The 12559-nt window shown below is 45.0% G+C and overlaps 1 protein-coding gene across 3 annotated transcripts; it reads left to right on the top strand.

Annotated features, from left to right (window-relative positions):
• The first annotated feature begins 1391 nt into the window (after positions 1-1391).
• Positions 1392-8426, top strand: LOC124032326. Of its 3 annotated transcripts, none has more exons than XM_046344641.1 (12): positions 1392-1502; positions 1914-2004; positions 2178-2418; positions 2649-3300; positions 3505-3629; positions 4310-4361; positions 4492-4620; positions 4888-5025; positions 5524-5672; positions 7153-7207; positions 7562-7639; positions 8331-8426. In XM_046344641.1, the coding sequence occupies exons 2-11, from the start codon at positions 1943-1945 to the stop codon at positions 7588-7590; spliced, it is 1632 nt and encodes a 543-aa protein (XP_046200597.1). In that variant the 5' UTR covers positions 1392-1502; positions 1914-1942; the 3' UTR covers positions 7591-7639; positions 8331-8426. The 3 variants fall into 3 exon arrangements, with proteins under 3 accessions (XP_046200597.1, XP_046200598.1, XP_046200596.1); XM_046344642.1 differs by having other exon boundaries at positions 1477-1615; positions 4528-4620; XM_046344640.1 differs by having other exon boundaries at positions 1477-1615.
• The last annotated feature ends 4133 nt before the right edge of the window (positions 8427-12559 follow it).

The raw sequence follows: 12559 nt of genomic DNA, 5'->3' as shown, positions 1-12559 counted from the left end.
TGTTTCACAATTTATTTTTAAATCTCAGAGGTAGGTGTTAAAGACATGCTAAGACATGCTAATGGTAATGGTGAACGGTTAGCGTGTCTTGAGGGTATGATCTTTGGCCCTCTGTAACTTTCTCACTCATCATTATTCCCGATCAATTCAGGATTATTCGTAATCATGGTAGCATCCACATTAATGCCGAAGTGTTTAAAAACATATATTCTTATTTAGAATCAAATGTACCTCAACATGACACAATATATTATTTAACATACATTTCTATTTGGCACAAAAAAATAAACACAACCTAAACAAACTGCAAGTGCATCCAACAAGTTTGTAGAGTCATTGCATTATAGGAATATGGGACGAAATACTAAACTTTTGACTACTTTATTTCCAGAACAGAAATATAAACGCTACATGCAATAATTTCAAAGATTTTACTTGTGTTACAGTTCATATAAGGAAATAAATCTATTGAAATAAATCAATTAGGCACTAATCTATGGATTTCACATGACTGGGCAGGGGTGTTGCCATGGGTGGACCTGGGAAGGCATAGGCCCATCCACTTGGGAGCCAGGCCCACCCACTGTGGAGCAAGGCCCACCCACTGTGGAACAAGGCCCACCCACTGTGGAGCCAGGCCCACCCACTGTGGAGCCAGGCCCACCCACTGTGGAGCCAGGCCCACTCACTGTGGAGCAAGGCCCACCCCCTGTGGAGCAAGGCCCACCCACTGTGGAGCAAGGCCCACCCACTGTGGAACCAGGCCCACCCACTGTGGAGCCAGGCCCACCCACTGTGGAGCAAGGCCCACCCACTGTGGAGCAAGGCTCACCCACTTTGGAGCAAGGCCTAACCACTGTGGAGCAAGGCCCACCCCCTGTGGAGCAAGGCCCACCCCCTGTGGAGCAAGGCCCACCCACTGTGGAGCAAGGCCCAGCCACTGTGGAGCAAGGCCCACCCACTGTGGAGCAAGGCCTAGCCACTGTGGAGCAAGGCCCACCCACTGTGGAGCAAGGCCCACCCCCTGTGGAACAAGGCCTAGCCAATCAGACTGAGTTTTCCCCCACAAAAAGGCTTTATTACAGAACCCCCTTCCCTGTCCGATGATCCCGCAGGATGTGATTTTAGAGTAGCCTTTTATTGTCCCCAGCACAAGGTGCACCTGTGTAATGACCATGCTGTTTAATCAGCTTATTGATATACCACACCTGTCAGCTTGATATATTATCTTGGCTAAGGAGAAATGCTCATTAACAGGGATGTAAACACAAAAATTGAGAAAAATAAGCTTTTTGTGCCTATGGAACGTTTCTGCAATAGATCACGTGGTGAAGATTCATGCGTCGTTTCCATGGAGTTGTTTTTACACGCTTTTTGTTGATTGGTCAAAGGAAATATGGCCGCAGAATAAACATTTACAACGATTGGATTTTGGTGTTTGTTGTTTAACCAATGAAAATAGGTGCTTTGTACAAACTGACGCATGTCCAGGAAGTTTTGAGGTTTGTTTGGGGGTGAAAACAGCAAAGTCTGGGATATTCTTAATATTTTCTTCGAAATTTACAGAATACATTTTTGGAAGCAAGCAAACATTTAACTGTTTTGAAGTTTGCATGTGAGTAAAGTAAGATTTGATATATTGTCATATCATGAATCAAGTAACGTTAGCAAGCTAGTAGTACCGTTTAAATTGTTCAACGTTTTGTGGTGTTTTTTTAAGGAATTAGCTAGAAGATTGCAATGTGTTCTTTGAATGAAGTTAACCAACTACAGCAAAGCAATTGAGAACTGCGTCAATGTTGTTGCTGTTTTTGTCCCTAAAAGGCGTAGCTATCTATGCGCTCTTGCCAACTGTGTTAGCCAGCATGCTGAATTATGTTTACAAACATTTAGTTCAGGTTTGTTATTTACAGAACATTGTTGAACCCCTGACTGATCCAACATGGATTCCTCTCCAGTACTGCGTCAGCAATGTCAGAATACACTCCTGAACGACCATTCAAGGTAGGCCTGCAGAGTATGAACACAACTAGTCTATTGTGCTTTATTTTGGTGGTTGCATCTCGCTAATGACTCATGGCCGCTGTCTATAGCTGAACCTGAATTTAAAAACAACACTGTGGATACACTGCCTGAAACATATGTCTACACTCTCTACACTGACTGTCCCTCTCCAGTCTCAACAGAATAACAGCAGACCCAAAGCCAGGCTCCAAACACCCCTCTGTACCCCATGGCCATCCTTCCAAACCGGGGCCTGAGAACAAGGACCCAGCAGCAGCCTCAGACAACGGTCCTAAACTCATGATAAGATCGCTGGGCATCAGCAGACTCCCAGTGCTGGCCAAGTCCCTGCCCCTTAAGACTCCCTCTGACTTCACACGGTCACACAAGAGATGGGAGGACAACGCTTTAGCGGTAAGGAGCATCTTTTCCTCAATCAACTGCATCACTAAGGGCTGTTTTCCAGGACCCATATTAAGACCATTCCTGTACGAAAAAGCAGACTCACTGGCTATTAAACAGTGCTTCTAAGTCCAGGATTAGGATTAATCTCGGTCTGGGAAACCTGCCCTGAATATGCGTCTCCAAAGCACTACTTGTCAGTGCTAAATAATGAGTTTATGTGCATCTCTGTTTTCCTTTAGGGTAAAGCCAAGCGGATGAAACCAAGCACCAAGCCTGTGCCTTTCAACTTCTCTAATCTCAAAGCCAACCGAATGGGGGCACAGAACCAGAGGGGACCGCTGACTGCTACTGCAAGGGCTGGTGCTCAACCAACCCAACCTAAAAGTACTTTTAGCACTGCTGCCCATCTAAAAACAAGACTCCCAACAACCACTGCCCAACTGCCCAGTAGCATCCCAGCAACTCATAACAAGGCCCAATCAAAGTCAACAATAGAGCTTGCTGCTCAACTCCCAACAATTGCACTACACTTGGCAGCTAGAAAAGCAGGCTCAGGGCCTGGGGGCATCTTGTCACAGCAAAATAGAGAGTCGGGGAAGCCTCATCAGACCCAGGCTCCCAGTGCTGCCACCTCCATGTCTTTGTCTCAACATCCAAAACAGTCTTCTTCAGATAATCTATTGCACGTACCTGGATTGGGACAACTTTCCAGACCTCCCAGTTCATTTGCTCTCGGCTCAGGTCTTTCGTCCAGTGCTTTCTCATTTAGTAGTGCCTCCACTGCCTCAGCCCAGCCCACTGCCCTCAGTACGGAAGCCTGTGGTGGCCATTTTGACATGCTCAGCCTGAAAGATCCTTCCATGCCTGGGCAGTTACCAAGTAGTAGCACTGGTGAGAAGGGATTTTTATTACCGATGGTGTGGTAACAGTAAAGGACTCAAACATCCTCCGCTTCTTTCTCTAGTAATATTAGGCATAGTAGCCTACTATAGTCTCTCTCCCCAATCACTCTCTCTCTCTCTGCTTAGGCTCTTCATTTCACACATTTTCTTTTTGAAATTGAAGATGTGTTCCATTGTACTGTGTGTGTTCCAGGGAGTGTGGAGGCCGCCTTCCACTCTGACCCTTCTGCCCTATGTAGTATCCTCCAGAATGAGGGAATCTGTGCAGCCAGGGTTTTTATGTCCAGCCGTCCCTCTACACAAGCCTATAACAACATGGTGAGTTGTCTTGTGGAATGAGGTACAGGGATTTTGGGTCGGTTGTAGTGCGTTGGTATTTGTTTGTTTTCAAATCAAATTGCATTAATCACATGCATCGAATACAACAGGTTGTCTTGACCTTACAGTGAAATGCTTACTTACGAGCCCCTAACTGACTGTGCAGTTTCAAAAATACAGATAAGAATATGAGATATAAGTAAAAAATAAGGATGTATACAGGGGGGTGCTGGTTATTTAGCCAGTATGTACATGTAGGTAGAGTTAAAGTGACTGCATAGATGACAGAGAGTGGTGTGGAGGGGGAGGGCAATGTGAGTAGTCTGGGTAGCCATTTGACTAGATGTTCAGGAGTCTTGTGGCTTGGGGGTAGAAGCTGTTTAGAAGCCTCTTGGACCTAGACTTGGCGCTCTGGTACTGCTTGCCGTGTGGTAGCAGAGCGAAGAGTCTATGACTAGGGTGGCTGAAGTCTTTGACAATTTTCAGGGCTTTCCTCTGACACCACTTGGTATAGAGGTCATGGATGACAGGAAGTGATGTACTAGGCCGTTCACACTACCCTCTGTATTAATGCCATAGCAATGTTTGAGGTTGCCTGTACAATTGGTACTGATGAACTGTCTGAGTTTGTGTCCATCAGTTTGCCTATTAACTAACTAGAGGTATTATTTTCTTTGCAGCCCCAGAGAGTGTCCATCATGAAGAATGGTCTGAGGACAGTGCCCTCTGCTGGTCAGTGTGAATTTCCATTCCTTCATGTTATGTACATTTTTACAGGTGGACATGTTTAATGTACTGTAGCATCTTATAAAAAAAAAACAATTAGCTGTTTAGTATACTTTATGTTCTTGTGTTGAATTAGGTCCTGTCAGGAATGTAAAGTTGTCTCCGGCCCTAGGCAACATCCTGCAAACTGAAGGGGTCAGCTCCCCTCTGGAGTTGGAGAGGGTATCTGTCATGAAGAGTCACCAGACGACAGCAGCTTCTGCAGGTCCGTGGTAGTACTACTGAACACATCCCAGATGGATTTTATGTAACTTTCCTAATGCTGCAAATAAATGGTCTATGTGCTACTGATATAGTGTAAATGTTTAGGGCTATTAGAGGGTGGAAATGTTATATGTAGAACCTTTTAAAACATTTTTAAAAGAGTTTGTTTGATTAGCCAGCCTATTCAAACCCCTACACTGGCTCAATCTAGGGAAACTGGGTTAGGCTAGCAAGTCTGTAACCTTGTATGTGCATGTATTGTTTATAGGTCCCGTAAGGTCTGTTCGGTTCTCCCCTGAGCCTTCATCCCTCAACAGCATCCTGCAGGATGAAGGGGTCAGCTACTCTCTCCAGCCCCAAAGAGTGTCTGTCATGAAGAGTCACAAGAAGTCAGCAGCCACTGCAGGTCAGTGGTAGTACTAGTGGACACATCCTATCTTTGGGCAAGTTTAAATAAAATAAAAAATACATTTTAAGAAACAAAGCTTAGAAATCCCAGCAATAGATTAGTACTGCTTCATTACATTTACATTACATTTAAGTCAGTTAGCAGACGCTCTTATCCAGAGCGACTTACAAATTGGTGCATTCACCTTATGACGTCCAGTAGAACAGTCACTTTACAATAGTGCATCTAAATCTTAAAGGGGGGGGGGGGGGTAAGAAGGATTACTTATCCTATCCTAGGTATTCCTTAAAGAGGTGGGGTTTCAGGTGTCTCCGGAAGGTGGTGATTGACTCCGCTGTCCTGGCGTCGTGATTGACTCCGCTGTCCTGGCGCCACTGTCCTGGCGTCATAATGAAAATAAATAATAATAATTTAAAGAAGCTTTTATAGCTTCAAACAGCAAAGAAGAAAAAACACTGTCAAACTATTAAGTCTGTAACTTTGTATGTGTTCCAGGTTCAGTACGGCGTGTTCAGTTCTTCCCAGATGCTGCAGCCCTCGGCAGCATCCTGCAGAATGAAGAAGTGACGGCTGGGAGACCCCTGGAAGCCACACCCCAGCGCACCTCTGTCTGTCCATCTGGCAGGGGCACCTCCATCTACACTGTCAGTCACCGTTTGATCAATTTGATTTATTAATAACAAAAACGCATATAAAGCTGCTCCCACCAGGGCGAAAACAACATTATACATTTCAATTAAGATTTTAAAGCTGCAATATGTGACTTTTTGTACAATTTGACCAAATCTACATAGAAATATTAGTTATAGATAATGTCATTCTCATTGAAAGCAAGTCTAAGTGGTAGATCTGTTATATATGCACCTTTTCTATGCTTCACATTCTTAAGTTTAGTTTTTGCGTCGTTTACTTTTGGTTTTGTACACCAGCTTCAAACAACGGGGTTTTGAATGGTCCTGGAAAAGTAATGGAATTTTTATAATGGTGTTTTCAAGGACTGGAAAAGTTTTGAAAAATTATAAAACCCATGAAGTCATGGAAATTAAATGTATGTTAGGGTTAGTGCTAACCCTAACCCTTCAATCGCGTTGAATCGAATCATGTGAATCTAAATAATAATTTGTGAATCGTCAAACGAGATTATAGATGTAGCCTGTCTTTTGGATTATGTGGATTCAAAACGTATTTTTTTCTAGACTTCCAGGTGGTTTGGGCATCCAATATATGGGGCATTGTAACTCCATATATTCCAGTCAGCCTGCAAAGTAAACACTTCTAAGATAGTTTAGCTAAATATGACTGAAGAAAATGTGAGGGATTGCTTCAATTGAATTAGAATATTTGCAGCCTCCGATAGTCATTTGATATTTTAATATATTAAATTAGTGAATTATTTAAAGGCGAAGCGTATTTGGTTATAATGTTGCAATGTTTTACATCGAGGGTGGTCAACCATCCTCCGGTACCTCTCTAACAAACCATATTTTAGAAATGAGCTGCTCAACTGATCTTGATAAACTGTCTCTGACCTGTTTGAGCAGGGCTTGATCAAAAGCCTGCACACCCAATAGCTTTCCAGACCTGAGGGTTGACCACGTGTTTTATACAGTTGCCTAACAGGTATTCTACTTTGTGGGAGTTTAAGTGCCTTGCTCAAAGACGGGAGCTGGTTCATGAGAGAAGCCTCCCAGTGTTGGTACCACATTATTATAATTTTTTTTAATGTACTGTACATAAAGATTTCATTGTTGGTCATGGACATTTGGTTAGAAGTAATTGAGAAGTCATGAAATTCCATCTATGAGTGAGTGCATGAACCCTGACAGCTGAAAATGCTTATGGAAAATATATTTCACAGCGGTTTAGATGGTACAATGTTTATTTTATTTTTTTACAAAAGAACAACTTGTTTTGCCACAAACTGAAATTTAGGCAAACTATTAGAATTTTAGCAACCAGGAAATATACCAGAGCATTTTTTTTCATATTACACCTTGTAAAAATGATTACCATCCTACTTTCTCATGTGCCTACTTGTTATGTCACCTTAGTGCTGTATGAAACAAGCAGCCACCCTCGACGGGTGAGTAACACAAGATTCACTGTGGTACTTTACCTTTCCAGGCACAGCGAGTACCCATCACAAAGTGGCACACTGAAGCTCCTGGAGATCCTATGGGTACGTTGGTCATATGCTACCTTTTCTATTGCCACATCTCAACCAGATATTCTCCTGTTTGTCCCTCTCCTCTTTGGTCTGCCTTATGAATGTCTGTCCCTCTCCTCTTTGGTCTGCCTTATGAATGTCTGTCCCTCTCCTCTTTGGTCTGCCTTATGAATATCTGTCCCTCTCCTCTTTGGTCTGCCTTATGAATATCTGTCCCTCTCCTCTTTGGTCTGCCTTATGAATGTCTGTCCCTCTCCTCTTTGGTCTGCCTTATGAATATCTGTCCCTCTCCTCTTTGGTCTGCCTTATGAATATCTGTCCCTCTCCTCTTTGGTCTGCCTTATGAATATCTGTCCCTCTCCTCAGTGACATCAGTCAGCCTGACACTAGCCTAAGTGGACACCCCAGCGGGTCCCTGACACAAGGCATCAGCCCATGTCCATGGTCAGTATGTTACAGTACACCCCTGACTCTTATGTCCATGGTTAAACTGTGAACACTAAAGTGATAACATTCAGTATTTGTTGCCCAATCAATCAAATGTATTTTATAAAGCCCGTTTGACATCAACAGATGTCACAAAGTGCTTATTCAGAAACCTAGCCTAAAACTCCAAATAGCAGGCATTGCAGATGTAGAAGCGCGGTGGCTTGGAAAAACACCATAGAAAGGCTGGAACACAGAGAGGAACTAGGCTATGAGGGGTGGCCGGGTGGAGGCTAGATTGTTCTTCAAGACTGGTTGCACCCTTTACAAGATGGTTGTAAAGGTTGCAACCAGTCAGCACCTCAGGAGTAAATGTCAGTTGGTTTTTCATAGCGGAGCATTCAGATGTCAAGACAGCAGGTGCTGTAGAGAGATCAAGAGAGGTCCCCGAACTGCTGTTTTAGACCAAGGTAGCACATCTGGTGAACAGGTCGAGGTTCCATAGCCACAGGCAGAACAGTTGAAACTGGAGCAGCAGCACAAACAGGTGGACTGGGGACAGTCAGGAGTCATCAGGCCAGGTAGTCCTGAGGCTCAGGTCCTCCGGGAGGGGAGGGAGGGAGAGAATTAGAGGGAGCATACTTAAATTCACATCCCTTTTATTGCCAGCACCATGGATGCTCTAACTCACTGAGCCATCTTCTTTCAGAGGAGGCTCCTGTCTGCCCATTGGACCCCCTACGCAGGCTCTCCCAGACTCTGGGGCCTCCAGGGCCACAGTGGAGATCTGGAGACATGCAAGGAGGTGAGGAGGGGGGGCTAACAGGTGGCATTTACTTGCCATGGATTTACCTACTTTAGTTGAATGCATTGGTTGTAAGTCGCTCTGATTAGGTGTCTGATAAATGACTGTGTGGCAGGAGGTTGTCCAGACATTGTTTAAGGAGACTGAGGAGGAAGAACAGACAGACTGTGTGGTGTTGGATCAAGACCCTGCTGAGATGCGAGCAGACCAACAGCTGGCGAAGGAGGAGAAGCAAATTAACACAGGAGGACGACTCCAGACGTTCTTCCAAGCCCCACACAGAGAATCAGTCATTTTCTTCTCAACTGGCAAGAAGCTGCACAGCGCAGCTCCAGCACATGAACAGGAGAGCCCTGTGGCTGGATTTCTGGAGCGAGGTGGGCCCATGGAACAGGAGTCGATGCACCTCCTCCCTCTGCATCCAGAGTTAGACAGAGCCTCTGCACCAGAGACCCCGGAAGTCACAGCTGCAGCCACAGATCTGACCAGGTTGACCAACCTCTCAGCTTTTGTCCCCCTGTGCCAGCCCAGAGGTAGGACTCAAAGTCAGTGTATGTACTAGCTGATTGTGCTTCTACTTGCTCTTTGGAGTCTAGTGTGGGTTACTGTAAAGCAGTTTTCGACAACTGATGTTGCAGAAAGGGCTTTATAAATGAATCTGTTGAATTGATCGATAACCGTGTATATAGTTGCAGGTAGTATTATGTTCCCAAAGAGCGGTGCTCTGACATCTGCTACAGCCTTGCTCCGCCAGCGCCTCCCCCCTCTGAAGGAGCTACGTCTGGATGAGGAGGTGGCCACATACACCACCTCCCCAGCCCTACCTCCCTCGTCATCCTGGCCCCTGCAGACCCGCTGTGGAAACCCTGTAGCAGCAGCCCTGCATCTCCAGGACTACACTGTGAGTTGGGTATCATCCTTTATTTGACATACAATTGCGGCCAAATATATTGTCACCCTTGCACTTTTCTGAAGTCATTCCATATTTCTTCTAAAATAAATTAAAATTATAAAAATGTTTTGTCCCCACACTTAGTTATTGTATTTTCAACATTGCAGAACAATTTTATTTTTGTAAACTAAAGTTTACCATTTTTATTTAGAAAATTAGGACATGGCATAGACAGAATTATCTGCATATAAACTCTTCTTGTAGCCATCAATGTGCTTACTGCACCTTTCTACTGGCAATTTGGCCCCTCATCAGCAGCAAACCACTCTAATTATTCAGTGTGTGAGGGGTACCCTCCACCAACTGCTGTTTTCAGCTCTCACTGTAGGTTATAGATGTGATTGGGTTCTGTACTCTTCGCTGGCCACTCCAGAACAGTCCAGCATCTCGTCTTGAACCATTAGAGGGTGCTTTTTGATGTAGCAAGACAACGACAACAAAAAAACAAAAGAACCATCACCTTCAATGGACACTGGGTCGAACATCAATCTGCTGATTTCATGATTTTTTTATATTTATTTTTATTTCACCTTTATTTAACCAGGTAGGCTAGTTGAGAACAGGTTCTCATTTGCAACTGCGACCTGGCCAAGCTAAAGCATAGCAGTGTGAACAGACAACACAGAATTACACATGGAGTAAACAATTAACAAGTCAATAACACAGAGAAAAAAAGGGGAGTCTATATACAATGTGTGCAAAAGGCATGAGGAGGTAGGCGAATAATTACAATATTGCAGATTAACACTGGAGTGATAAATGATCAGATGATCATGTACAGGTAGAGATATTGGTGTGCAAAAGAGCAGAAAAGTAAATAAAAACTGTGGGGATGAGGTAGGTGAAAATGGGTGTGCTATTTACCAATAGATTATGTACAGCTGCAGCGATCGGTTAGCTGCTCAGCTAGCTGATGTTTGAAGTTGGTGAGGGAGATAAAAGTCTCCAACTTCAGCGATTTTTGCAATTCGTTCTAGTCACAGGCAGCAGAGTACTGGAACGAAAGGCGGCCGAATGAGGTGTTTGCTTTAGGGATGATCAATGAGATACACCTGCTGGAGCGCGTGCTACGGATGGGTGTTGCCATCGTGACCAGTGAGCTGGGATAAGGCGGAGCTTTGCCTAGCATGGCCTTGTAGATGACCTGAAGCCAGTGGGTCTGGCGACGAATATGTAGCGAGGGCCAGCCGACTAGAGCATACAAGTCGCAGTGGTGGGTAGTATAAGGTGCTTTAGTGACAAAACGGATGGCACTGTGATAAACTGCATCCAGTTTGCTGAGTAGAGTGTGGAAGCAATTTTGTAGATGACGTCGCCGAAGTCGAGGTACGGTAGGATAGTCAGTTTTACTAGGGTAAGCTTGGCGGCGTGAGTGAAGGAGGCTTTGTTGCGGAATAGAAAGCCGACTCTTGATTTGATTTTCGATTGGAGATGTTTGATGTGAGTCTGGAAGGAGAGTTTGCAGTCTAGCCAGACACCTAGGTACTTATAGATGTCCACATATTCAAGGTCGGAACCATCCAGGGTGGTGATGCTAGTCAGGCATGCGGGTGCAGGCAGCGATCGGTTGAAAAGCATGCATTTGGTTTTACTCGCGTTTAAGAGCAGTTGGAGGCCACGGAAGGAGTGTTGTATGGCATTGAAGCTCGTTTGGAGGTTAGATAGCACAGTGTCCAATGACGGGCCAAAAGTATATAGAATGGTGTCGTCTGCGTAGAGGTGGATCAGGGAATCGCCCGCAGCAAGAGCAACATCATTGATATATACAGAGAAAAGAGTCGGCCCGAGAATTGAACCCTGTGGCATATCCCAGTTTAGGTCACCTAGCAGAACAAACTCTGAAGCTAGATGGGGGGCAATCAATTCACAAATGGTGTCCAGGGCACAGCTGGGAGCTGAGGGGGGTCGGTAGCAGGCGGCAACAGTGAGAGACTTATTTCTGGAGAGAGTAATTTTCAGAATTAGTAGTTCGAACTGTTTGGGTATGGACCTGGAAAGTATGACATTACTTTGCAGGCTATCTCTGCAGTAGACTGCAACTCCTCCCCCTTTGGCAGTTCTATCTTGACGGAAGATGTTATAGTTGGGTATGGAAATCTCTGAATTTTTGGTGGCCTTCCTGAGCCAGGATTCAGACACGGCAAGGACATCAGGGTTTGCAGAGTGTGCTAAAGCAGTGAGTAAAACAAACTTCGGGAGGAGGCTTCTGATGTTGACATGCATGTAACCAAGGCTTTTTCGATCACAGAAGTCAACAAATGAGGGTGCCTGGGGACATGCAGGGCCTGGGTTTACCTCCACATCACCCGCGGAACAGAGAAGGAGTAGTATGAGGGTGCGGCTAAGGGCTATCAAAACTGGTCGCCTAGAGCGTTGGGGACAGAGAATTAGAGGAGCAGGTTTCTGGGCATGGTAGAATATATTCAGGGCATAATGCGCAGACAGGTATGGTGGGGTGCGGGTATGGCGGAGGTAAGCCCAGGCACTGGGTGATGATGAGAGAGGTTTTATCTCTGGACATGCTGGTTGTAATGGGTGAGGTCACCGCATATGTTGGAGGTGGGACAAAGGAGGTATCAGGGGTATGAGGAGTGGGACTAGGGGCTCCATAGTGAACTAAAACAATGATAACTAACCTGAACAACAGTATTACAAGGCATATTGACATTTGAGAGAGACATACAGCGAGGCATACAGTAATCACAGGTGTTGAATTGGGAAAGCTAGCTAAAACAGTGGGTGAGACAACAGCTAATCAGCTAGCATAACAACAGCAGGTAAAATGGCATTGACTAGGCAACGGGGCCGACAGATAAAACAAACAAGCAGAATGGAGTACCGTGATTAATGGACAGTCCAGCGTGCATCAGCTATGTAGCCAAGTGATCAGAGTCCAGGGGCAGCGATGGATGGGGCAGGGGGGCTGGGCTGGCGAGTGTTATCCAGGTTAAGAAAACTAACAATGACTAAGTAGATTGTAGCTAGCTAGCTGGTAGCTAAATAGCTTGTAGCTAGCTAGCTTGCACACGTTGAAGGCCCCCAGTACCAGAGGCAGCAAAGCAACCACCCCACCCACCCCCCCATGTTTAATTGTAGTATTTAAATGATTTAAGAAAAGTGCAATGGTGCTAATACATTTGGCCTGTAACTGTATTAGTCCTATAGGCATTTATCTATAGCC

The sequence above is a fragment of the Oncorhynchus gorbuscha genome, linkage group LG03 (assembly GCF_021184085.1).
Source record: "Oncorhynchus gorbuscha isolate QuinsamMale2020 ecotype Even-year linkage group LG03, OgorEven_v1.0, whole genome shotgun sequence".
Taxonomy (NCBI): domain Eukaryota; kingdom Metazoa; phylum Chordata; class Actinopteri; order Salmoniformes; family Salmonidae; genus Oncorhynchus; species Oncorhynchus gorbuscha.
The sequence above is the reverse complement of the archived record's forward strand: the minus strand, read 5'-3'. Positions and strand labels throughout refer to the sequence as shown.